This window comes from Dasypus novemcinctus, chromosome 3 (genome assembly GCF_030445035.2).
Source record: "Dasypus novemcinctus isolate mDasNov1 chromosome 3, mDasNov1.1.hap2, whole genome shotgun sequence".
In the NCBI taxonomy this organism is placed as follows: Eukaryota; Metazoa; Chordata; class Mammalia; order Cingulata; family Dasypodidae; genus Dasypus; species Dasypus novemcinctus.
In genome coordinates this window covers 142441702-142467477 of record NC_080675.1, presented here as the reverse complement: position 1 = coordinate 142467477, position 25776 = coordinate 142441702, and the positions used below count along the sequence as shown (strand labels likewise).

The 25776-nt window shown below is 60.0% G+C and overlaps 2 protein-coding genes across 7 annotated transcripts in view; both read right to left on the bottom strand.

Moving 5' to 3' along the window:
• Nucleotides 1-205: 205 nt before the first annotated feature.
• SKOR1 (SKI family transcriptional corepressor 1) lies at nt 206-8743 on the bottom strand. Its single transcript, XM_058294395.2, has 8 exons — nt 6551-8743; nt 5371-5461; nt 4399-4506; nt 3810-3881; nt 2382-2456; nt 2073-2147; nt 1497-1562; nt 206-977 (listed from the first exon to the last, which is right to left on the bottom strand). Exons 1-8 carry the CDS (start codon nt 8741-8743, stop codon nt 883-885), a joined length of 2775 nt encoding a protein of 924 aa, XP_058150378.1. The 3' UTR covers nt 206-882.
• A 13055-nt stretch (nt 8744-21798) lies between these two features.
• MAP2K5 (mitogen-activated protein kinase kinase 5) overlaps nt 21799-25776 on the bottom strand; it is a 300226-nt gene continuing 296248 nt past the window's right edge. For 4 of the 6 annotated variants that reach the window (XM_058294389.2, XM_058294387.2, XM_058294390.2 and 1 more), the window contains one exon: nt 21799-24132. In XM_058294389.2, coding sequence (XP_058150372.1) covers nt 24028-24132 — 105 coding nt within the window. In that variant the 3' untranslated portion in view covers nt 21799-24027. The remainder of the gene's footprint in view (nt 24133-25776) is intronic. The other 2 variants (XR_011648445.1, XR_009185129.2) reach the window with 1 other exon arrangement.

The window sequence follows — 25776 nt, the reverse complement described above, 5'->3', positions numbered from 1 at the left end:
GGAGCTAGCCGGGTTCGGGACTGGAGTTAGGGGTGAGACCCCCGTCCAAATCTAGTCTCGGCCTCTCGCTCTCCGCGCCCGGAAGACCGAGCGCCATGACCTCCTGCGGCGCGGGCCTCGCGTGCCCCCGACCTGTTGCTCAGTCCTCAATCCCCCTTCCCACCCCCACCTCCGCACCCTTCCGTCCCAACAGCCCCAGGAAGTGTCAGATTTTTTTTTTATTAAAAACAAAACAAAAGCCACGGATACAGGGTGGTCTCCCCAAACAGGCTCAAGGTGGTCGCCATCTCGTGAGTCGGTTGTCGCCCCTTTAAAGTGCTGTTACATCAAGAAGTTACAACAAAAAATAGACAAAGCAAAAGGGAACGCAAAACGGGGCTGGAAGTAGGTGGGGGAGGGCGAGTAAAATAACTGAATAAATAAAGTTGAACCCAATACTGAACCAAGAAACTCACAGTACATTTATATCCATTGCACATAGCCACTGTGTCATTAGAAACAAGTTTCAGAAGTGTACGCGAGCGGGTGCTCGGGGCCGGCTCCAGCGAAGTTGCTACGTTGTATTCACAATCCCGGGTCAGAACCTGTCCAAGTGGGGAGAGGATGGAGCCGCCTCTCGGCTTTCCTCCCCCCTCCGGTCCAGCTAACCCCTTGAGGTCTGATGCCCTGGAGTTCGACAGCGTGGCAAAGCGGTATTTACACGAGGAAACGGAGCCGCCGGGGCCCTGGGGAGGGGCGCCGGAGGGGGGCGGGAGGGGGAGGCTGTATTTACACCGGTCCAGTCCGAATGGCTTGTTCCTCGCGCCGGGCCGCCGGGGCCGCGGGTATTTACAAAAAGGGAGCAGCATGGCTTGAGGGCGCGTGGGCGCGGCTGAGCCGGCCCTAGGGCAGGAGCGGGGGCTTGAAGGAGCAGTTGCCGGTGCAGTGGCGGGGTGTCAGCATCTTGCAGGAGAAGTGGTGCAGGGCGTCATGGGCTTCTGGGGAGACAGCCGCGCCAGCCACGGTGGGCGCCTCGCGGGCCTCGCCCACGCCGTCCAACCCTCCTCCCCCGGTCCCACACCGCCCGCCCCCGCCTAGCCCGTCCCCTCCAGGCTCAGAGTTAGGTTCTCAACCGAGAGGATCCGAAGGAGCTAGGAGGGTGGGAAAGAGACCCTGGTGATTCTGATTCGCCCCTTGTTCAGAACCACTGCTCTTGTTCAATAACCCCATTTCACAGAAGAGGAAACTGAGGCACAGTGAAAGGGACGGATGGACCCAAGACCAGAGCTGGGATGAGAAGGCAGATTTCCCCATGCCCGGGGCTCAAGGGGCTCTTTTTCCCCATCCCACCGTTCTAGAATCCTTACCCCATTAAAATCAATTCCCACCTCTCTCCTCTGGGCGTCTGATCGAGGGAGACCCTGGCCTCCTCCTTCGTTGGAGCCGCTACTCACTCACTCATTCACCCGCGCAGCCTGCACCTAGCACCCCTTTATCTTTGTTCCCGAGCTCCGCACCTTTTAATTTCTGCTGGATGGCGTAGCGAGCCTTCCGCTCCTGGTCGAGTTCGTTACACAGGGTATCTGGAACACATGGGGAGGGGCGCGTGAGCGAAGGCAGGCTGCCCTCCGGCCGGGGTCACAGCCCGGGACTGAGCTTCTCTCCTGGGCGCAACCCGCGCAGAAACGACTCCCGGGGGACGGGAGGGGGGAACACCGCCGCTCCAAACTGCAGCCTGACGGAGGAAGGAAATGGCCTGGGATGGCGCTTAAAGGCAGACGGATCTAACCAAAATTAAAGCAAACTTGGGCATTACTTCCCAGGTAATTTTACGCCTCGATTTTTAATTTAGAAACCATGGAAATTGCCGCGATAAGAAGTTCAATCACTCCATGTAATGATGCCTGCAAGCCGTTTGCTGGGCTCGCTTGCCATTCTGAGGCTAATCAGAGTATACAAAGGATATTAAATAAAAAAAATAATTGTTAAATTACCTTCCATTTAAATCCAAATGACTGAGCCAACATTGCGGCTCCTGCCAGACGAGAGGCAGTTACGGCCCGTGCACGCGCTCACCTGAACTCGCGTCTTACCTCTGACAATTTGCAGCTGTTGCACCATTTCTTCTCGATAAGCCAATTCCCTCTTCATTTGATCCTGAAAATTATCTGTGCAAATTGATTAAGTGAGAGCTGTTAGGCACAGCCCCCTCCCCCGGCCCCGCTTCCCCGCTCTCCTTCCCTCCCCCACTCTCCCCCGCCGGCGCTGGCCTCGCTGGAAACCGGGGAAGAGTTCGGCGGCTCCGGCCTTGGCAGCTGCCGGCGCGGTCCGGGGCGCGTGGGAGGAAGGCTCCAGCGGTGAGGTGGGGCAGGACGGGGCGGGACGGGACGGGACGGGGGTACCTTTGAGACTCTGAAATTCCCGCTCCAGCTTCTTGCGGAGCTCCATTTGCTCCAGGAGCAGTTTTTGCAATTCGTCTGTGGAAGGGCGAGAGTGGGAGGTGAGGGAGGGGCGCGCCTCTGAAGGTGCTCGGGCGGCTCCCAGAGCGCCAGGCTTGGGAGGATAGGGCCTGCGGGGGAGAGGCGGAGACCCTCAGCACGCGGGCTTTCCTATCTGCCTCCAAAGGATTCCGGCAGGAAGCGCGCCTGGGGCGTGGGCTGCCCTGGGAGAATCCACCTCAGGATCGTGGAGAGTCTACTGCTTTAAACTGTGCCTAACTCCCTAATCTCAGAGGCTGGCCGGGGAGGACTCGCCTTCTCCCTTCAAATGACACACCTAATCTCTCCTTTCAATAATACAAAGCAGGGAGTCCCCCAAAGTCTTCTGAGAATCTGGTCAAAGCCTTGGACCCCCAGAAAAATACACATAAAAAAGCTCGCTTGCACCCCCAACTCCGTGCTACGAACTTCCAAATAAAGTACCAGTGATTTTGAAGTTAATGGTATATTCTGTCACATCTGTAACTGGGGAGAGTGGGCAACCACCAATGGCCCCTTTCTACCCCCAACAATTTCCAAGCCCATCCCTGCACTGGGGTGGGGGAGCAGCTGGGTGTAGGAGTGCCCTCGGAAACCAGCTCCTGAAGTGGGAGAGGTGACTGTCCTGACCAGGAAATCATTGGCATCTGGGCCGTCCCCATGGAAGAGGTTCCTCTAAAGCCTCCCCTAGATGGCACTCGGAAAATACAAGCGTGGAAGATGGAGAGGCAAAGTGGGATGACAAGTGCCCTTATTCTGTGCCTCAAGCCACACTCTCACCCTTGCAGGGTGAGCAGAAACCTCAGGATTCCATTCTACAAGAAAGTCTCCATCCTCACCCCATTTAGGGCCTGGAGGTGGGGGTGGGTGGAACCATGATGCATTCATTGGGGGGAGAGGGGGTCATCTCTCATACATTCCTTAAATAAATGCCTCCCTGCAAGCTTGCTGTTCAGAAGAATTGAACTTTCCAGTGAGTCTGTGAGACCCAGACGCAGATTGTCCTGTCTGGTAGTTCAGATGCACCAAGTCTGGAGAATCACTGTTAATTCTCTTTCTCACCTGGTTATTCAGACGACCAGCGAGGGGACCTTGGAGAACTCAAACTTCCAGCAAACTTCTGGGAGGGCTGGTTGCCTCCCTCCCCCCTCCCACCCTTATATACACACCTGAAGCCAGGATGTGTCCAGAAAAGTATCCTTTCCACTCAGTGAAAACAGAGTCCCCATTTCCCCCAAGAGTGTTGTCCTTCCCACACTCACCCAGCAGAAGTAATAACAGCCCTTCCACAGGAAGGGCCCATCTCCTGGCCTGAAGCACAGTGTAACCCCCATTTCACAGATTTAACCTCACCTCTGGCCAGGTTCTCGATATCCTTCTCCACTAGCTGAGTTCCTGTGACATCCAGGGTGAGCCCCTCTTCGCCTGGGATACAAGGGGGAGTAAGAGGGGTTCCTCTCCTGGGAGAGGCCTTGGGAGGAGAGGGGTGAGCTTCTGGGAATTGTACCAAGCCAGGGGCCGGCTCCAGAACATCTGCTTTGGGGGAAGACAGTTTCAGGTATCTAGTACTGCCCATCATTTTGGGGAAGTATGAGAGTGACCTTTCACCTAACTTGTGGGCTCAGGGAAGATGGACTCTGGGCTATTTTGGGGCAAAAAGTGCCCTTTAACCTGTTTAATGTGGATGAGAGTGCCCTTTATTTCCATTTAATAACCCTCCCCCCTTTCCAAAACCTGGGGAAGCCCCAAGCCCACCAGAGGTAGGTCCTCAGAAAACCTGGTCTGCATCTTGCCAGCGTTAAATATTAATCTGCCCACCGCGGAAGGGGACAAGCAGGTGCTTGACTGAAGAAGTCTTCCGCCTAGCAAACCACCGAGAACCTGGGCGTCCCAGGCACCATCTCCGGCGTGGAGGTGGGGCGGGAGGGGGCCCTGGTCTCACCTCGGTCCGTATTTGCGGGACTTGGCTGGGAGATACTCCTTTGGTCTGGATAGGATTTCCTTGTCTCCAAATCGTCGGCGGTGGAGTGATTGTCTTCCTTGTCTGGCTCTTAAAGGCAATAAACCGGAGTTTCAAGGAGAGGGAAGGAAACCATGACCTCGATAGGCCAGAGCAGCCGCTGTCGGGGCGCTCGAGCCCTAATTAAAAGCGTCGAGGCCGCCGCGGATCCCCGCCTGTGAGCCCGGACATGCATCCTCAGGCTTCGGGCTGGGGACCCCCGCCCTACTCGCCCCGCCCGGGTTTGCTTATTTCCGGGCTCCGCGCCTAGGCCCCCAACCTCTCGGAAAAGAGCGAGACGAGGAGAAGCCGAGCCCACCAGAGACGAGCGACCTACATCACGCGCAGATACTGGGGCACCGCGAGCGCGCTCAGCCGCCAGGCCTGCGGGCGCGGCGCCCGCCGAGAACGCGGCCCAGCTGGCGACTTGGGGGACGGTGTGTGTGTGCATGTGTGGGGTGTAGGTAGGACAGCCTCTCCTGCCGGGCCGTCCCGCCGGTTTGGATTTCCGAGACCCTCAGCCCCTCTGCAGGCTGCGGGGTCCTGCGCGCTTGTCCCTCTGGTGGCCCCGGCCGAGTGAGGCAGCCCTCCACCCCGAGGCGTGGTCACGGGGACCCCAAGGCCCAAACCACTCGCTAAACAAATGGGAGAACATGAAGGGGATGCCAGGTGCGACTTTAAAATATTTCAACGCACCGTATCAGCACGTGTGTAGGTGCAGTGGAGAACTTTTTTTTTTTTTTAAGTAATTAAATGATGGAAGTTCTTGGGAGTTTTCGCTTAGCTTCCTTTTTCTTCCCTTATTTTTCTCTCCCTCTCTTTTTTCTTGCTTCCCTCGCAGTCCGGCCCTGCCCCCCACCCTCTGTCTGAGGTTTCCCCGACACACCGGCCAGCGGGCTGGGGGTGGGGCGTTACCGTGGGCCTCGGGGGTGCAGAGGTAGGAGGCCGCGGGCACCAGCGCCGCCACCGCGCTCTTCACGTGCTCGTCCCGCTCCGGCGCGTACACCTGCGGCGGCCGGGAAACGACAGGCGGTTACGGGGGCGCCCGGCTGCTGCCCGAAGTCACCCAGCTCCGTGCGGCACCCGGAAGGGAAGGCCGACGGTCTGGAGAGTTTAGCGCGCCGGAGGGGCCCGCCCGCCCGCAGCGCCCGTGACGCACGCAGCGCAGCCTGCGCCCTAAGGCGTCCGCGTCACCGTTGTGGATTCAGGGTAATTGTTAGGCTCGCGAGAAAATTACCCGAAAAACAAAGCAGCGGCTCCCCGCTTCTTCCCCCGCCTCCTTTTTGGCATTTTCCCTCCCTTCACGTCCCCGGCATAAATGACGCCTTTTCGCATCCTGTTAGTGTTTAGTTTTAATGGACCGAATGGAAATGGACAGGTGTGCGCACCCACTTTCAAAATGGCCATCCATTCCAGCCTCGCTGCACACCCCACCACCCGCAAAGCCGCGGCCCAGCCGACCTGAGTCCCCCTGCCGCCCCCAGCCCTGTGCCTGCTCCTGCTCTTCCGCCCCGCACAACCTCTCTGCAGCTTCCCACCAACGAATCTTGCGGTTCCCAAGGCGGGAGTCCGGAGAGACTTGGAGAACTGCGCGTTAGGCTGGGCGAGTACCTGGAGGTGCCGGGACCCTGCCCTGCGGGGGCCGGAGCCGAGACCGCGCTCTACTCTCGCGACCCGCTCGTGCCTCCCGCGCCCTCCCCTTCCGCCTCTGCCCCCCACCCAGGAGCGCGCGCCCCAGGCCCGGCCTCGAGAGCCTTTTTCTCTGGATCCTCTCTTTCCACCTCTTTCTACTTCCAGACCCTTTTTTGTTTTTCGCTTTCTTTCTCTGGGCTTCTGGCAGTCTTGTCTCTTCCCTACCCCATCAACAAAAAACGCACCACTCACATTCTGCAGGCCCGGGTCCCGCAATCTAGGGTGCCAGCGAGGCTAGCTCGGCAGCGCGCCCGAGGCCAGGCCTGCCCGCAGCCGCGACGCCAGGGGCACGAACACCCGCGCGGAACAAAACCCCGGCTCCCCGGCTCGGCCCTTGCCTGCTCCTCCGCGGTGGGGAGCGGAAGCCGGGAGGCACCGCCAGCGGGGCGGGCGGGGGGCTCACCTTGGCGGGCGCGGGGCCCCCCAGCGGCCCGCACGACTCTCGCAGCTCGTAGCCGCCGCTCGGCGGGCTCCTCTCAGGTCTTCGCACCACGTCATCGGTGGCCGGCTCCCCGAAGGCGGACCGGCCAACGGTGGGTGGCCTGAGGCAGCGCCGGGGTCCGGGGCTGCAGCCATCGGGAGAGTCCCCTGGGCCGTCGGCGCCCGAGGAGGTGGCGGACGGGGGCCCTGCGGGCGGGTCGCTGTCAGCGCCGCCTCCCGCACTAGGCGCGCCGGGCTCAGCCTCGTCCTGAGCGCCCTCGTCGTCGGGGAAGCGGTTGGATTCTACGTCCACCTCGGGCTCGTCGGCCGTGTCCACATCTGGCGAGGCGGAGTGGTAACTGGAGCTGCCCTCGCTCAGAAAGTCCGGGCTCACGTAGCCGCCGCCTGCCCCAGCGCCAGGGCCTGGTCCTCGGGCGGGCCCCGCACCGTACGCGTCGCGGGTGCTACCGTAGAGCTTTGCAATGCTCTCGGTGTCCTTGACCACCGGCCGGAAGGCCGACACGTAGGAGCCTTTGCGCGCGGGCGGCGGCGGCGGCGGCGGGAGCGGGGCCAGCGGCGGCGGGAGCGCCTCGTCCGCGCCGTCCTCGTCCAGCGGTCCGCGAGACAGCGCGCTCGGACAGCGCTCCTCTGCGCCCAGGCCTCCCTCCTTGGCGGGATCCGCACCGTCCAGGGGCTCCGGGCCGCCGCCGCCCGCCGCCGCCGCCGCCGCCGCTGCCGCCGCCGCTACGGCGGCCGCCACCGCCTTGGCCTGGCTCTGTGCTGCGGGGTAGGGCGGCACCGGGAGGCTTCCTGCCGCGGGCCAGAACATGGGGAACGTCGGGTACACAGTGGCGGCGGCGGCGGCGGCGGCCACGGCCGCGGCGTCCTTGACTGCCCCGGCGGGCTGGTGCCCCCAGAACATGGCGCCGCTGCCGGGCCCTGCCCCGGCCCCCGGGGGCAAGTGGCCCGCTCCCGGGCCGCCCGCACCCCCGCCGGTGCCCGCGCCCCCGCCAGTGCCAGTGCCTGGCCCTCCCTTGGGCTCGCCCGCACCCAGCACAGGGTCGTCCTTCTTGGGGCAGAGGCCGAAGGCCGTGGGGAAGCCATAGGGATGCGGGAAGAGCGGCGGGGGCAGCTTCTGCAGGAGGCCAAAGCCCTTGCTCGGCACCGGGATCACCGGGTAGCTGCGGACGCCCGCACCGCCTCCAGGCCCTCCGGGTCCCGCAGAGCCGCCGGCTCCAGCCGCCAGGCCAAGGCCGCGCTGTGGGTGCGGAGGAGGCGGTCCGGGAGGCCCCGCAGCCTCATCTTCTCCACAGCGCAGGCTCTTGTGGGGCGGTGGGCCTGGGGCCATCTCCGCGCCGCATCCGGGGCCGCCGGTGCCAACACCGCCAGCACTGCCCTTCCCCTGCCCACCCGACCCACCATTAGCACCGCCGCCGCCGCTTCCCTGCAGGGAGAAAGTCCGCTTGCGCGTGCCGCCATTGAACATGGCCTTGACGTCCTCCCATGCGTGGCTCAGCTCGTCCGTGGCCGACTTGTCACTGAGTTTGAGGTGACGGCGCCAGGAGTTGAAATTGGCGGCGTCGGGCTGCGTGTACTTGGCGTCGGGTGTGCGATGCGAGTGGAAGATGAACTTGTTGGGTGAGAAGTACATGCTGCAGTAGCCGCACTTGATGCACTTGGCACGCGAGCTGTTGTAACGCGCAGGGATGAAGCTGCCACGAGAGCCCCAAGCGCACTCGTGCACCACATCGAAGGCGAAGTTCTCCGGCAGCTTGGGTGGCTTGTGCTCGCCCAGGAACGACTTGCACAGGCGCTCGGCCTCGCGCTTGGTGATCATGCCGCAGCGGCGCGAGGAGATGGGCATGGCCCCGGCCCGACGCAGGATCTCCAGCTGCACCGGCGTGCACTGCACGCACGTGATGCCCAGGGCCACTCGGCGGTTGTGGATCTCATTATAGCTGTAGTTCTTGAGGAGTGTGTTGGAGATCTGCGCCAGGCACAGGCGCTCCTGGCCGTCGATGACCAGCGACACGATAGGCACCCCGTACAGCGACGTCTCGCCCACCTGGTTGGGTTTGAGAGCGCTGGAGCCGGAGTAAGGCTGCAACTCCTGCTTGGAGTTGGGCGAGGAGCTGCCCTCGCGCCCCGGCCCCAGCTGAGTGGTGAGAGCCTCCATGCCGCCGCTCCTGCAAAACAGAGAAAGCAGAGAGCAGATGAGCCATTTTCAGCGCCGCGGCTGCCGCTCGGGCCCGCCCAGCGGGGCGCGCCGAGTCGGGCGCCCGGGGAAACTTGGCAGTTGGGAGTCCAAACTCATTCGCCCCCCTGGACGGGTGCCTTTTGTTATTCAGACACGCGCTGGCACTCGAACAAAAGCCCCCGGGGTTTGGGGGAGGAGAGAGGTTAGAGAGACTCCTGGAACGCCGGAGCTCTTAGCAACCCAGTCTCCTTTTCGGATTGGGGAGGAAGTGGGTTTCAGAGATTGAGAGTGACTTGCCCAAGGCCACACAGCAAAGCCATTGCCGCATCCAGGCTTTCCCGCGCCTAGATCCGGGCACCTTAGGTCACCCCGCAGCCCGCCTAGCCGGCCGGGGTCCTGAAGCCCGGACTTCGGGGACCGGCAGCCCCTCTGCTCAGTCGCGCATGCACGCGGACGGGCGGGGGCAGCGCGAGGAGGGGTTGGGAGGCGGGAGGGAGGAGCGGTCACTACCCATCTTTGGCGCGAGGGGGAGGGGACGGCCGCTGTTCGCGGTGCTGAACCCTACCCTCGCCAAAGCACGCCGTGCGCGCCCCAACCTCAGAGCGGGCCCCCGCAACACTCAGCTCGGTGCCTAGCCGGATCCTGGGGAACGCGTCGCTGGTTGCCACAAACCTTCTCCTCCCACGCCCGGCGCCCAGTGTTCGTTGAGCAGAAAGGTTTCGGCTGGAAATTATAAAGCAGTTTTTTCCAGCCATCAGTGAGATCAGGGTCACGCAGTTTCTGTCCACATTTTCTTCATTTTTAGCTGCGTTTCCGACCAAATCTAGTTTCCATCGGGGCCAGCGTGTGGGACAGAGAGGTTCTCGAGGAAGTTTCTTGGGGGCTGCTTCTCATTCGCTTCCATTCGCCGGTCCCTGAGTTTTTCTTCTCAGATATGCCTTCCCTGTTGGACCAAGCGCAGTCTCCTGGGGGTTCTGGGCTTCCTCTTTTGGGGGCGTCCCCTCTCTGAATATCCTCCATGCTCCGCTATTCCGACTCACACGGACTGGGAGGAGGTCTTTGAAGCCACTTCAAGGCTCCAGGCACAAAAGTTGCTGTTGGTCCCGTGCTTTGGTCTCTGACGGAGCCTGGGGACGTCAGCGGCAGGAGAACCTGGCGCCCAATGCTTGGGGCCCTTCTAGATCTCTTGGACCAGCCACGTGTCTTCAGACCCAGAAGGCTCCAGCCTGGCTCACGGCTGCAGGCACTCCTGCGGCCCAGGCAGCCCAACCCTGGGGCCCTGACCCCTAAACTCCGCTTGAAAGAGAAATCCATTTTTAGGGGGACAGCTCCAGCCGGACTGGGGATCCGAGTTCAAAAGCCTTTGGCGAGGAGACTTCCTCTGTCTTCTGTCTTTCCCTCCCACCCCCTCTATTTGCCTGGGTGCCCCTCATCTGTCGATCTTATCTGTCCCTGAGCTGTCTGTCTCTTCCGACTTGCTCCTCTTTCTCCCATCTGTCTTCATACCTTCTTCAAATATCAAGCTATTTATCTGTTATCTGTTTCATCTTGATCCCCGCGGATCAAATAGAAACAAGTTCAACCCTCCCTTTGCGCTGAAGTCCCTTGAAACATTTTAGGAGGCATAGAAACTGTCCTAACTCCCCGGATGAGGGGTCAACAAGAGGAACCCAGCGCCCCCCTGGGGAACCCTCAGGAGGGATGGGGAGGTGGCTGGGGGCACATGACTCTTTCTCTTTTCCCAAAACCAGCGAGTGTGCCTGGCCCGCATGCAGTGAAGGGAGCGCCCCTGGCCCAGTGCGTCTCCCCAAGCTTAGGGCCCCAAGTCCACGCGGGGTTTTCCTGAGTAGGAGGAGGGTCTCAGGGCCCTGGTGCCAGGAGAAGGGGGTTGCTGGGATAGGAACAGAATTTCGGAGACCAGAGCAGAAAACCCAGGCAAAGGACCACGCACAGCGACAAGGAGCAGTTGCTGGGGCCGGCTTCCGGGGCTTGAGGGGTGAGCTTGGGGAGGGCGACGAGGTGGGAGGCGACCAGCGGCGGGAGCGAGGTGGTGGACTCGTTAGGTACAATAATAAAAACCGCTGCAAGAACCCAATTCGGAACTAAACGAAAAAGGCCGGTAGGCGCCAGGCGCTGGGGCGGCGGGCGGCCGGGCGCGGGTACTCACCGTGCGGCGGCGGCTGGAGCCGGGCGAGTGGAGGTGCGCGGCGGGCGGAGCAGCGGGAGGGAGTCCGGGATCCGCCGGGCTCTCCGGGTGACGGCGCGGCCCCTCCCCGCGCGCGCGCACAGCCGCGCTCCCGGGCTCTCCTCGCTCACACCCGCGGCCCGCCGGCCCCTCCCGCGCGGCGTCGGCTCTCAGCGGGCGCTGGGCGCCAGGGCCCCGGGCGCGGGCGCGGAGACGTGTGTCCTGCGCCGCTGGCCCCGAGGCCCCGGACGGGCCCGGAGCGGGGACCGAAGCCTGGAGCGCATTGCGCGGCGGCGGGCACCGCGCGGTCACAGCCCGAGTGGCGAGGCCCGAGCCGGGCGAGCGCGCCTGACAGCTGCGAGCCGGGGCGCCACACCCACCGCTCGCGCAGTTACTCGCGCTCTCCCAGGGTCTGCCCGCCCGCGGGCCACGCGCTGCGCCCGCCGCCTCCCGGCCGCCCCCGGGCCTGCGCGCCCCAGGTAAGCGGCAGCACACCTGCGTCCCGCGCCCTGCACCTGCTCCCGGCGCTCGCCCGAGGGTGCAGGAGCGGGGAAGGGCCCGGGGACGCAAAGTTTGCCCTCAAAAACGAAGTGGGGCGGGCCCTGTGCTCCCCACCGAAGGGCCAGGGCCGAGAGATGGGACCGAGGGGTGCGCAGGCGGGAAGGACCTCGGGGAGGGTTACAGCACTTTCGGGCCGCAGGCGAGGGCCAGGCGCCTGAGCCAAGAGTGGCCCTGGGAAGCCAATCAGTTTACCAGCAACGGGGACACCGGGGATGGCAGCTGGGAGGGGGCAGTGTCGCCTCTCCCATCGTTCCTGACTTGGGTGAAGAGAGCTCCGGCCCGGGGAGGGGTGACCGCGTGCCACCTTCACTAAGCAGAGTACAAGGGAAATGGGTTTGCGCCCCTCTCCCGCCCTGGAGGCTTCCCCCATCCCCGCCACCCAGGCCGGGAACTAAGTCAGAGCTGGGGGTGGGTGGGTGTCAACGTCCACTCTCTCGATGCTGCTAGCTCAGTTTCCCCGTGGTGGAGGGCCAGTCCCTTGACGCTGCAGACACCCCTTGGCACCTTCTCTCTCCCCAAAGCTCCCCTTCTCTCCACCCCTCTTCTCCTGCCTCCCATCGGTTCTCTTTCTTCACCAGACTCTCCCCTACTACCCCTTGGGGCCCCGATTTCTCCCTCCCTCTCTCAATCCCAGTCTCTACTTTTTCATCTAAGTTACTAGTTGCAACCCCTCCCTCCTTGTCCGCACCCGGGCGCCCCCTTGGCGGCCGCTCCTCCCCCTTCTGCCCTCCCCTCCCCCCCCCCCGTAGCATTAAGTGTCCTTAATGGACACGTTAATTAAACTGTAATTAATCATACTGTCCTGCACAAGTTTGAACAATTACCCTAATCAAACAGAAGTTAATAATGGCAGCGATGGCCCCGGGCACCGCGGGCCGCCCGGGCAGGGGGCGCAGCGGCTACGGAGGCTACTGGCGGCGGCGGCGGCGGCGGCGGCGAGCCCAGCCCGTCCTTGGAACCCGCGCGGCGCCATAAATCTTCCGCGGCCAGAGGCGCCGGGTCGCCCCCGCCCCCGCCCCCTCGTTTTCCCTCGCTCGGATTCGGGCCTCTCCCCTGCAGCGTTTCGGCTCCTCTGGGGCTCGCCTCTTCTCTGCCACCCCTTCTCCTCCGCTTCTCCCTCTGCCTCTTCCCTTCTCGCCTAGTTCCCAGGACCCCGGGAGAGGCCCCTGAAGGGCCAAATCGCTCCCTCAGGCCTAGCCTTCGTTTGCCCTCTTTTCCCTCCCCAGGCTGACTTGTGTTCCGAAGCGCTGAGAACTGCCCCCAGGTCTGGAGACGATGTCTCCTCTGAAGGGCCTCTTGCTCTCTCCCATCCTCCGCTCCTTTTTCTCACTCGGATCTTCCTGCCTTTCCCTTTTTCCTTCCAGATGAATCCTAGAGCCCGCTCAGTCCCTCTTTCTCTCCCTGCCTCTGACCCTTCCCTTCGCGCGTTTTCCCCAGGCTCTGCCTCGTCCGGTTCTAATTCGACCTCTCTCTTTCCCCCCACCCCCTCCGGGTTCAACAGGAACCTATTTTCCGCCCTCCCCCCAACGCCCGCCAGCCGTCCTCCTCCCTCGGTCTAGGCTCTCCCACCCCATAATTACAATCCCGTTCGGTAATTATTCTTCCCTTCCTAATGATTTTTTAAAGGCATCTCAGAATTCGGTGTGGTGGTGACAACGATCTCGGAGCCGGGGGCCCCCCGGGGTGAAGGGCTGGGAGTGGAAAGAGGATGGACAGAGTCCCCCTGGGCTGGGCCTGCCCGTCCTGCCGCTATTGAACTATTGGGACCAACCAACAACGCCTCCGGGGCTGGCCTCCAGGGCGTTGCCGGCAGCCCGGCCGCGGGGCCCCGGGGGCCTCTTGGACAAAGGGCTCTACCCCACCCCAGCCCTTCGGGTTTTCGGGTTACCGCACCAGAGGGCAAGCAGGGTCGCCTCCATGTCCCCGTTCAGCACCAAGCGACGGACAGCTCCCCGCGCCCAGGCGGGAAGCCGGGACACCCACCCAGATGTCCTTGGCGGGTTGAGCTGGAGGAAGATAGAAGGCTTGAGAAGAGAGGCTGAGCAGGGAGCCAGCGTGCCCGCTCGCGGGGTAGTGGTTTCGGGGGAACAGGTCCTGGGGTTTGGGTGGGGCTCTGCTCGGGGCCAAGGTGCTGTCGGTTAATATCACCTCGGAAAAGCATTTTACAGGTTGCCGAGCCAGAACACGTAGGGGTCATTGATCCCCATTTTACATCCGGCAAACTGAGGGGCAGGCGGTGAAGCCAACGCACCCGGGTTCCCCAGGCATAAGAGGAGCCCCCCTGATCTTCAGGACCCCAAATGCCGCGCCTTCTACGCGGCCAGAAGGGCGTCCCTTAGTGAAGGGAAGAGAAGGTGTGTGCCGCCCAGCGCAGTTCGGAGGGGCTTTCATTGTCGCCCTCACAACGCTCCGCGCAGAGGAAACCGAGGCCTAGCAAAGCCAGGTCACTTGCTCAGGTTCAGGCAGCCAGTGAGTGGCAGAGCTGGGACTTGAACCCAGGCTCGGCGAGAGGAGGACGAGGCTCCTCTGCCGCAGTGGGGATTCTGGGCCCTGCGGCTTTGTGCAGAGCCAGGGGAGCCGCTGCAGGCGGTGCGCTCGGCCTCGCTGGCCCGGGGCGGCGCCAGTCTTTCTCTACCATGCTCTCAGGGGCACCAGGGGTCAGGGCGGCCGGACCTCGGGTCTCTGGATCCCCGATGCGCCTCGAATGCTCCCACCACCCCCGGCTGGGCCTGCGCGGCCTCTCGGTCGCGGGCGCGGCGTCCACACTGCGGGCACCCGGCACCCATCGGGCTGGGGCTGGGGCTGGGTGGCCGCGCCTCCTCCGCCAGCACATATCTTTTACCAGTTGAATTAACGGCAGTTTTCGTCAGTTAATTAGGTTTAATTTACATAATTAGTACAGTATAAAGAGGATTGGGGATAATCATGGGGTACGTAGCGCTTACTGTGTAAACACGTATTCTGAATTAAAAATCAGATGTAATTAAGGCGCGCAGGCCCTGTTTAGGCAGGGTTTTAATTGTAATGAATTTCTAATTAACACTCAATGATTGCCAAATGCAAAGGGCTGTAAAATTTTCTTGTAGTTTTGCTAATTTATTGTTTACTTAATATCTGGATATTAATCCGACGGCCAGATAGGCCCGAGCGGGGGAGCGGCCGCTGGACTGGAGCAGGCGGAGGCGAAGGGGCGGGGCCGCTGGGCGGGGCCACCCGAGAGCCGGCGCGAGGTCGCAGCGAGGCAGCGTCCAGGCCCGGGGAAGGGTGCTCGGCGCTGCCCGCCCACCTCCCTCCAGGTCAGCCGGGACTTGCTGGAGGTCGCACACACCCGATTCCCGCCCTCCAGACTAGGCTTTTGGGATCAGAGGAGAGACCAGAAGGGGGACAGCCTGCTGCTGGGAAGCCACCAAAAGGAGGGAGAAAAGTCTCGGCTTTGCCGTGCCCAGATCGGGCTCTTCCACTGACCACTGAGTGACGGCGCACCTTGACTCGGCCTCCATTTCTGCATCTGTAGGATGGGCCGGCTGACCTGTACTTGGAGGTAGTGCAGGATTGACCTGAAGGCGCCCCAAGCCCTGCGGGCCCAGCTGGAGCCCACGAGCATCTTTCTCCAGGAGCCCTGGGGTGGATGTTGGGGAGTCCTGCTTGGTGCAGGCCTCTTAAGCTTGGGGCAGAGTCTGAAGGCCTTGGGACTCGTGGGGGTCTTGGGGCATGGCTCTGGCCATCCTGCTGTGTCCCCAACTCCAGGCACATAGTAGGTGCTCAGAAAGTATTTGATGAATAAATGGTGACTGAGGCACCTGTTCTGGGCACTGCTGAGCCTCCCCCCCTGAGCTGAGGCCACGCTCTCGCTCACTGGAAAGCCTAGCAAGGCAGATGCCCACACTGCAGGGCTCAGGGAGGCGGTTTGGGAAAGGCAGCTGGAGGCAAGAGGAGTCTGACTCCTGGAGAATGGGGTGCTGGGAGTGGAAGTGTGTGCCTGCTGATCATTGAGGACATAGCTGAGAACGGAGGCCCACAATACCAGCTTTGTAAACTGTCAAAGGAAATACACGTGGAAGGGCTGGCTACCAAAGGCTTTTTGGACAGCTTGGGCTAGGAAATGAAGGAGAGATGTTCTTTTCCTCTTGCTGCTGTAACAAATTAACACAAACTTAGTGGTTGAGAACAACACAAATTTATTATCTAACAGTTTTGGAGGTCAGAAATGGGAAATGAGTCTCATTGGGCTAAAATCAAAGTGTCTGTAGGGCTGTGTTCCTTCTGGAAGCTCTGGGCAGAATTTATTTTCTTGTGTTTGCCAGTTTCTAGAAGCTGCCCAGATTACCTGGCTCATGGCTCCTTCTTCCATCTTCAAAGCCAACAGCATAGGATCTTCAAATCTCTGTGACTCTGATCTCTTCTCTGTAACCTCTTCCACTTTTAAAAAAAGATTTATTTTACTTATTTAGTCCCACCGCCCCCATCCATTCACGGTGCATTCTTTGGTGTCTGCTTGTCTTTAGGCGGCACTAGGAACTGATATCCTGGGATCTTCCGGAGTGGGAGAGAGGTGCTCAATCTCTTGTGCCACCTCAGCTCCCTGGTCTGCTGCATCTCTTATTGCCTCTTCTCTATGTCTCTTTTGGTTGCATCATCCTGCTGCACCAGCTCTCCCCCGGGGCCAGCTTGCCACGCGGGCCAGCACTCCTGCGCGGGCCAGCACTCCTGCATGGGCCAGCACTCTGTTCCGGCCAGCTCACTGTGCAGGCCAGCTCACCTTCACCAGGAGGGCCTGGGAATCAAACCCTGGACCTCCCATATGGTAAACGGGAGCCCAATTGCTTGAGCAACATCCACTTCTCTCTCTTCTACTTTTAAGGACCCTTCTGATTACACCAGACTCATGCATATAATCCTGGATAATCTCCTCATTTTAAGGTCAGTTGATTAGCAGCCTTAATTCCATCTGCTGTCTTAATTCCCCCTTGCCTTGTAACACATGTTCACAGGTGGGATATGCATAATGTAAATACCTTTGTAGGGGACATTATTCTGCCTATCACAGATGTGTCTCAAAAAAAAGGCCCTGGGAAGCTAGGTGGTGTGGGGGTGATGATTAACAGTGTACAGGTGAGAGAGGGTGTGTATGGCCAGGGGGTGGTTGGGGTGTTTCTGTCCCCACCCTCTGAGCCACTGCCTGGAGGGCTGGACGGGATGTAGCCTACCATCCGCCTGTAGATATTGCACTGAGCTGCACCGGCCTCAGGGTAAGCAGAGGCAGGCCTGTGTGGGAGGTGAGGATCCATGCTGGGGTGGGGTAGGAGCAGTGTGCCCACCCATAGGCCCTTTCATTAGAGCCCAGAACACCCCTGCGAGGCCCTCCTGCCAAGTGTGGGGTGGCTCTTACTGGGGCGATGCAGCCTACATGCTCATCCACACCTGGAGAGTGGGAGGCGTGGTCCTGGGTGGGTCTGCGGCATGTGGGGGAGGAAGGGGAGGAAACCAGCTCTCCCAAGGTGCTTTGTGCATGTCACTGTCCACAGTGGGGGTGATTAGATAACAACCTCAACATCTGCAACAACCCAGGAGGCAGGCACTGTCATTACCCCATCTTACCAGTGGGGAAACTGAGGCCCAGGGAGATTAAGCCTCCTGTCCAGGGTCATGCAGAAAGTCAATGGAGGAGCTGGGATTCAAACCCAGGCCCGTGTGACTCCAAGCCTGTGCCCTTCATCACTTCGTCCCCCCATCTGCCCCACAGGATTGCAGACTGCCAAAAAGGGACCCAGGAGGCTATGGGCTGGAAGGGACAGGTTCAGTTTGGGTGTCGGAAGACTCGCCGCTGAATCTGCCTCTCCACTGAATCTGCCTCTCCACAGCCTTGCTGAATGACTCTGGCCAAGGAACTCAAAACATGTTTAAAACTAAGTATTTTTAATACAGAAATAAGAAATGCTCCTTTTGTTACATTTGCAAAATGCGGAGCAGCAGAGAAGAAATCGAGGAGCATCCACAATGCAGGCGTTTGTAGAAGGATCTTGTTCCCAGATGGCAAGAGGTATGGAGGGCAGGCCCCTGAGGTTCCCTGAGGCCCTGGCTGTGCCACCCCCACTCCCTTCTCTTACTGAACCGCTATTTCTCGTGCATCTCCTGAATGCCGGGGGCTGGTCCAGCTCCTTTCTGGGGCTCTCACTGGAGTGAGACAGTGTGAGGAGACAGGCACAGGCAAGACAGCACAGGCAGGCGGGGAGGGAGGCCCAGCAGCCTGTGGGTTGGCTCCGAAGCCATGCTGGGCTAGGTGGGGTAGCGGAAAAGGCCTCGCCAGGGGCGTTGCATTTCGGCAGAGCCTTGAAGGACGGGTAAGAATTGGGCAGAAGACAGAGGGAAGGGGGAAAGGTGTTTCAGGCTGTGCAGTGGCTCGGAGGCAGAGAGGGCTCAGGACACTCAGGGAGCAGAGCGTCACCCGCTGTGCTGGGGCACGGAGTGGGAGACAGAGGTGGGGATTACCACGTCCATTGCCCTAGCAGGGGCATTGGGAGGACTGAATGAGGCGAGTGTGCCCAGGCCCAGCTCCTGCTGCAAGACTGTTAGTGCATCTTCTCTTTCAGAACTAAAGTCATCTGGACAATGGTATGCTGGCTACTGCCTGCTCTTTTTCCAGCCAGCCGCTCCCCCTGCCTCTCCCAGTGTGTGCCCCCTTTGCTCTCCCTCCATCCCCTCCTCCTGGAAAAGGAAACAAGATTCAAAGCAAATTCCTAGGCAAACCCAGCAGCACAGCCTGGCTTTCCCTGACGGGGTGCTTTTAACTAAGTCTGTGGGCAAGAGCGACTTTTTATCCCTTGCAAGTTAATGCAAACTGTTAGGGAGATAAAGAAATGACAGAGCTGCGATGGACTGTTGGGCTCAAAGCAGGGAAATTTGTCTCACTTTAGAAGAAGGACCTGGAGGGCTCAGCCCCATCGACTCGTTCATTGTGCTGTTATCTGCCAGAGAGGTGGTGACACCACAGCAATTAAGACAAACTTTAGTCTATAAGTTCGTGCCTGCAATCTTGTGGCTTCAAAACAAGACAAATGATACCGCCAAGGGAGGAAACAAAGCCTTTTCCAGAATCTGTCCAAAGTCACAGCGAATATTTGTAGTTGTTCAGCAGAAAATTCGTCATTCCAAGGCTTGTGCCAGCCCAGGCTCCGGAGCCTCCACCTGGCGGCATCCGGAGGGCCCTGCCCTCAGCCGCTTCCACCTGTCTCATCCGGCCCTTGTTGATGAGCATCTCTGGTGGATCAGGGACCTAATTTCTGCCAAGGTGGAAAGGGGTTATGACAAAACTAGGGCCGTTAGATCCCAGCCCTGCCACAGAGGGCCAGCTGACCTCCCCCCAAGCCCCCTGCCAGCAACCAGCACCCCCAAAGGAGCAGGCTCAGTGGCTGCGTCCTGCACCAGTTCCTGCTCCCCCTGCCTGGGCTCCCTGGCCCTCTGGCTCCTGATTCTGGCTGGTGCTGGCCTCACCCCCGCCGGCCTCCATGCTGCCCGCCTGACCTTGGATTGAGCTCTTCCCAGCTGTGTGAAATACAGTCTTGGGGATCCACGTGGCTCCAGGAATGGAGTCAGGGTGCTGCTGGCTGCGTGGACCCCATGAGAGGTCAGTGCCAGCCCCATCTCGCCCTTGTGCCCCCATTGCTCTGTGTCCTTCGCTGGCTCACCTGGCACCGCCCTCCCCCTCCCCCAGGACTCGGCCCCCATGTCTCCCTCCCACGTAACTACTCCAGGCCCTTCTTTCTCACTGACATCTCTGACAGGGACCAGACTTAGCTAAAGGATGGGCGCTGATGGGGGATTTGAGGCAGTGGGGCTGGGGAGGGAAGACGTCTTGGAGAAAGCATCCTGGCACTCTTCAGGCTCCCCCACCCCACTGGGGAGGCATCTGTCTGCCCCCTTCTGGCCAGCCCTGGGAGGTGGAGGAGAGGAGACCTGGGGTGACTGCCAGCCTGTGCGCCCTGCCCCATCCCGAGCCTCACTTCAGTTATATCCTTTAGCACTGAGTGTGCAGAGATCTGGAAGAGCATCTCCCCTCAAGGATGCAGGTCTGTTCGGCGAGAGCACAATGTCCCAGGTCCTCGGGCTCCTGGCAGGGCACCCTCGCCTCTTGCCAGCTATACCGTCCAGCCCAGCTTGCACTGGCCTGACCAGGCTGGGGCTCTGGGTCACACTGTTCAGACCACAAGGCCACGTCTAAGCTGTGCTGGGGAACAAGAGTCCCATCTTTCCTCCCTCTGTCCTGTTGCCTTCTGGGAGGCTCTCCATAGCCCTGGCTCTCTGCTTATCTGTACTTCCCAGACGGCAAACCCAAGGGCAGGACTGGGAAGGGACAGTGGGCTGAATGCTGAGGGGCTCTCTTGCCTCCAACCCAAGGTCCTAGACGCAGGGTCCCCACATCTATGGAGAGGAGGCACCTGCCTCCCAGTGTGCTCTGGGACCCCATGAGGACCCTTCTGCCCCAGAAACTCTCCCTTCCAGGTATCTCATGACGCTCTTGTCTCCAGGAGGCTCTGGTTAGAAGGCAAGTGGGTGTCACTGAAGGCTGGAGTGAGAGACTGGAGGAGGACAGTGACAAACCCTGGGAGAAGGACACCATCCCTTCATCCCACCACTCCTTATCCCCACTTCCCGCCCTCCTTCCATCACCTCCAAGCACCTCTCACGGGCCAGCTCTGGGCCAGCTCCTGGAGACAGAGATGAGTCAGACTCACCCCTGCCCTCGAAGGGTACACATCTGGTGCTGTTTAAGTGGGGCCTGCAAAGAGCAATAGGAGTTGGCCCCATGGGCAGGGGGTGGGTAGGTGGAGTTCCAGACAGAGGGAAGAGCTCGTTCGTGCCAGGTGTGTGCCAGAGGTCCCCCTCCTCCCACGACTTCTGAGGGCAAGGGCAGCCTGGCCTCCCGGTTGACAGGGGCGGCTAGAGCAATGACCGAATCTACACAGGCCAAAGGCCCGGCTCTGCAGCCAGAGGGGCCTTTGCAGGAGGCCCCCTCAGGGGCAGCTCAGCTCCCCATCTTCCCAAGACTGTGAACCAGAGGGGAATTTGACCTCCACCTGCAGCTCCACTTGGGGTCCATGAGTGGGGGGGGCTTCAGGAGCTCAATGAGCCCTAAGCTTTGAACAGGACTGTGTGTGGGTGCACAATATTCTTGGGTGACAGTCTGTCATAGTCATGGGGTGCTAACAGGAGTCCATGGCTCCAAATGGGGACGGTACCTACTCTGGAACATTTGGCCCTGGGGTGCTCCAGGACTCACTAAGATCACCCACATTTACAGATAAGGACACTGAGGCTGAGAGAGGGGATGGGCTTGGCTGCCCCCTCTAGAGCTCTGTGGTTTCGCAATGCAATTGGGGAGGGGGATGGGGCACTCTGCTCCCCTGTCTTGGAAGCCGGTCAGAGGGCAGATCCCTGGGGCCCTGCTCCCAAGGACTGACACTGTATCCTTGCACGCCAGTTGGGAGCCTCTGTGCTAGAGGATGGGGTCTGTGTGTGTGTGCCCATGTGTGTGCCTGTGCACGTGAGGTGCTTGTGGAGCCAGCGTCTGGAGCCGCGGTTAAGACTGGGGCTCTGTGTTCCAAACGGGACTTTGCTGCTTACTTGTTGGTGGACCTTGGGTAAGTCCCTTGACCTCCCTGGGCTTCCATTTCTCCATCTGTAAAATGGGCAAAATAGTACCACCACCACAAACCTCCTGGGATTGCAGTGAGGATTCAAGTTAATAAAGTAAATCCTCAGCCCAGTTCTTGGGTGGGTGCACCATGTGAGCACCCCACAAAAGTGACAGACCCTCTTTCCAGAATAATATGCCACACTGTGGGTTATAATTTTTACTTCCCCTGATTTGGGGGATGAGGGCGATGGGTTTTTTGGGTTCTTCTTCTCAGAACAGGGGTACACTGTAAGTCTGAGTGGTGGCTGGCTCATGTTCTGGGGTGGTCAGGCCCATCTGGGGAGCCCCCAAGCTTTCCCCACCCCTTTTGTGCCTCCTTCTTGGAAAGCCCGCAATCTGCACCCCTGGCAGCTCTCTTTGTTCTGAGCACTGGCCCAGGGACCACCCACCTTTATGGCCTGGGTCTCATCCAATTCTGTGATCCTTCCAGCCCCAGGAAAATGGCAGGAAGGAGAGGAGGGTCCTGCTTGAGGCCCAGGGGTGGCTGATGTCTGGGACCTGCCCTGGGGAAAAATGATAAAAATGATGCCTCACCTGAGGGTGCCCATTTTACGGATCGATGGACTGAGCATGGATCGGGAATCACAACTCCACTTTGGCCATTCAGTCACCAAATGTTTATTGTGCACTTACTTTGCCAGGCTCTGTCCTTGGCACTGGGGGTACAGCGTGTACAAAACAGACCAGAACCCCTGTCCTGTGGAGCTTACACTCTAACAGTGGGGGTGAAGGGAGAAGATGAATAAGTACAGCAGGTGGTATGTCAATAGCTACAAATGCAAAGAGGGAAATGGAGTAGGTAAGGGCAACATGAGTCCCAGGGGCGGGACAGTTGCTGTTTTATACAGAGTGCTCAGGTCAGGTCTCGCTGAGCTGCCATTTGAGCACAGGTATGAAGGGTGCGGGGGGTGAGCTGCGTGGTTACGTGGGCATGTGGGGGAAAAGTGCTCCAGGCACCAGTGCCAAGGCCTATATTGGTGTAACACTAGCTTCCAGTAACATATAAAACCCAAAACAAAATAGTTTAGTGCTAGCTTGTTTACCAGCCCAATGCAGGCGTTCCTTAGGGGGCCCTTTTCTCCATGTGGTGATTCAGGGACTCAGGCTCCTCTACTTGGGGCTCAGCCTCCCACTTCCCTCTCTCTGAGTCACTGTCATTTAGCAGAAGGATGACGAGGTAGTGGAGAAGGCACATCTGCACCCTAAGCTCTTTGGCCAGAAGGAAGTGTAACATTTGCACTCATTCCATTGATGAGACCAGTCACATGGCCCATTGAATGCAAGGGGGACTGGGAAATGTAGTCCCTCGCTGGGCAGCAAGCGGCTTCCCTGCCACAGCTCTGCACTGTGGAGGAGGGAGTGTGAACCTTGGATGGTTGGATGGATGTCTCTGCTTTGGCCCTGAGGTGGGAATGGACCTGGATGTTCAAGGTCAGCAGGGAGGGCTGCTGGCTGGAGCAGAACAAGAATAGGGGGCAAGAGGAACCGAGGTCGGCAGTATAAGGCAGTTGTATAAGGTGTACAGGCCATTGTTGGGTCTTTGGCTGTACTGAGTAAGCTGGGAGCCCCCGATGGATTTTGAGCAGGGGAGAGTTATGCCCTGCCTTCCGGTTTAACACATTCCCTCTAGCTGCAAGTGGGAAATGGACACAGAGGACAGCAGAGGCAGCATGGAGTCTGTTAGGAGGCTGTGGTGGTTTAGACTAGGACGAATGGTAGAATGAATATAATCTGAAAGTGGAAAACAAAACTTCCTAGCAGGTTGAGTGCCAGCATTTTGGCTTGGGCACTGGAAAAATGAAGGTGTCATTTACTGGGATGGGAAAGAGGTGGGAGGAGCTTTTGGATGTATGTGTGGGGGCAGATCAGGAGTCTGCTTTTGGATGTGTTGAGATGACTCTTGGACTTCCAAGTACAAACCTAAGCCTTCTGACTTTTTCTTAGCTCCTTGCCTGTAAAATGGGGTAATCACATTTACCCGGTGGGTGGTTGATTAACTGAGAGGATGGTTGTAAATGGCCTGAGGTAGAGTGAGGTTCAGTGAGTGTGGCAAGGGCAGGGAGGGGCAGCTTGCTGGAGAGGACCAGGGGGCAAGGCGCTGGGGGTGGGTGAGTGGAAGAAGGGGCTCTCAGAACTGTCCTGCTCTCTTCCCATCCACCGCGGGCCAGACAAGCTGGCGAGAACCACACTCTAGTCCCATAAGGAGCACAAGACAGGGGTCCCGGGGTCCCAGGGTCCCGGCTTTAGTGCTGGCCTAACTAGCCTTGCTAGAGACTTGCCTAGGGAGTCTCTACGCCCCGGCTTCTCACCGGCCCAATGGGCTCCTCACAGATCTGTGGGAAGCACAGGGTGCTAGGGGAAGGGCAGCACCCGGCATGGGCGGACTCTGCCACACGCACAGTCCTGCCGCAGTGGAGGTCCCCCACCCTGGGTGGGTGACAGACACACTGCACAATACAGCTGTCCCAGGGGGAAGCAGTCACCTGTCAGAGTTTTATTCCCATCAGCTGATGCTAACAGGGTCTAACCCCTTACAAAGAAAACTGTTAGGGAAACAGACGGGGTGGGCAGTGGGGGCCTTCATTCTCACTGCCCCCACCCCTCCCCACCCCGCCGGAGCCTGTCCTCCAGATGGGAGGGGCTGAAGGCGTCCAAGCCGGGCCCCAAGCGTGGAGGGGAGGTGAGCCATCTGCCGGCAGAGTGGAAGGTGGGGGGGCCTGGGCCCAGCAAAGCTCTTCTGGTGTAGGTAGCAAACGGCGAAGGTGTGACAGGCAGGCTTTCTCCTTGGTGACCAGTCCTGGGCTCCAGTGCCCCACGCAGGCCTCACGGGGGCCCCTGCTGGCTCCGCCTCTCCTCCAGAGCCCTGCACACCCACATGGACACCACGGCCGCGTTCCTGTCATTGAACTGCACGATGAACGGGTGGCCCTGTGGGGAGAGGAGGAGGCTGTCACTGCGGCCTAGGTCATGCAGTCATTACATCCCCGAGGCCTGTTCTCAGCCTGGACCTCATTTCTTTTTCCCTCTAGACTTGTGGGGTAAGGAGGGCAGCTATCAGTCCCATTGCGCAGCCCAGATAACCGAGGCTCAGGGAGGAGCACTGACGTACACAGTCCGGTGGGGGGTGGAAGGCGGCCTAGCTGGCCAGAGCACTCCCTGGGACATCTCAGCCTCTGCCTGGGGCTCTGGGACATTTCCCTGCGACTCCAACTAGACTGACAGCCCCTTAAAGTGAGGGCCTGTCTGAACCTCACGTCCTGCTGGCCCTTGCTCAGAGTGGCAGTAGACAGCTAGTGGGCTAAGGCCCGGCACCTGTGGGCCAGCATCCCGGGCCAGCTGCCGCCCAGAGACCGAAGAACCATCTTGTCAGAGGTGATGTCAATCCCTATTATTCTTTGTCTAAAGCTCTCCTAAAAAAAAATCACTACCCACAATTGAAATGTCAGGAGAAAGAGGAATGTGCGGATGGTTCTGGTGAGAAGTTAGGGGTTGAGGGCTAGATTTTGGGGGGGCAGGAACCGTGCCCAGGCAGCCTGGCTCTGGGTCTGACCCACTCACCTCCCAGGCGGGCCAGGGTAGATGTAGCTGTCCTGCACACTAAGATTTACACTCACAATCTTAGGGCCTCCCGGGAGCTCCCAGGCAATGTCAGAAAAAAGCAGAGGCAGCTACCAGCCACCCTGGTCACAAGTTAAAGGTGAAAGGAAAACAGGAAAGCATCTTCTTCCCCTCCTCCCCAAACGGCTTCTCTGCTAAGGAGCGTAAACCTGGGGGCTTCCTCCCCTACCCAAAACGGTGCAGCCTGCGTGGAAAACAGCGAGGCCCAGGGAGCCACAGCACGCCTTGGCCCTGTGCAGGGAGGGGAGAGCACGCATCTTTGAGGGGTGCTAGAGGGAGAGCAGAGACACTGGAAGGGAGGAGGGCTCCCAGCCGCCTTCTCTCCTAGCCCAGCTCTTCCCTCCCCTCCAGTCTTCTTGCCTTATGCCCTCCCTTTCCCACTGCTTTTCTAATACACCCCGCCTTGACCTGCAGCCCCAGGGGACGGCCAGCCCCTGGGAGCCTGCCCAAAGCTCTGCTGCCTCGCGATGAGCTCATCACATTCGTTTTCCATCACGGGCAGGAGGGATGTGGGCCAGGCTCACACGCCCTGGCTGTCCCACCCCAGTCTGCGGGAGCACCCAGCTCAGGTGGCGGAGGCCGAGGGGTTTAAGAGGGCCCCTTGGACCACAGGCCACACCTGAGATGTCTCTGGGTTCTGTAAGAAGGAACGACAGGCTTCTTCATCCCTGGGTTGACACTGGTCCCCTACCTGGCCTTCCCAATCCAGGCAAGGAAACCTTCCCCAGGAGCACCTACACAGTTCTAACTCAGAGGCACATGGAACCCTGTGAGCGTCCAGGGAGGAAAGAAACTCGGCTCAGAGAGGGGCAGGCCACGGGCACCTCCGAAGAAGGCCATGGTGGAGTCAGACCTGGAGCCCCGATGGGTGTCTTTGTGATCTGCCCATGGCACCCTGTGGAGGCTACCTACTGCAGGACCCCCAAGGGCGCAGCTGGGGAAGGGGAGTTCGAG

What these genes read in the sequence shown, in the direction of transcription:
- SKOR1 (XM_058294395.2), bottom strand. Translation starts at nt 8,743, where the DNA reads ATGGAGGCTCTCACCACTCAGCTGGGGCCGGGGCGCGAGGGCAGCTCC. An exon ending in GGGGCCCCGCGCCCGCCAAG is followed by an intron (nt 5,462 to 6,550) that starts GTGAGCCCCCCG and finishes CGGCCGCCGCAG; the next exon opens with GTGTACGCGCCGGAGCGGGA. An exon ending in GGAATTTCAGAGTCTCAAAG is followed by an intron (nt 2,148 to 2,381) that starts GTACCCCCGTCC and finishes CAATTTGCACAG; the next exon opens with ATAATTTTCAGGATCAAATG.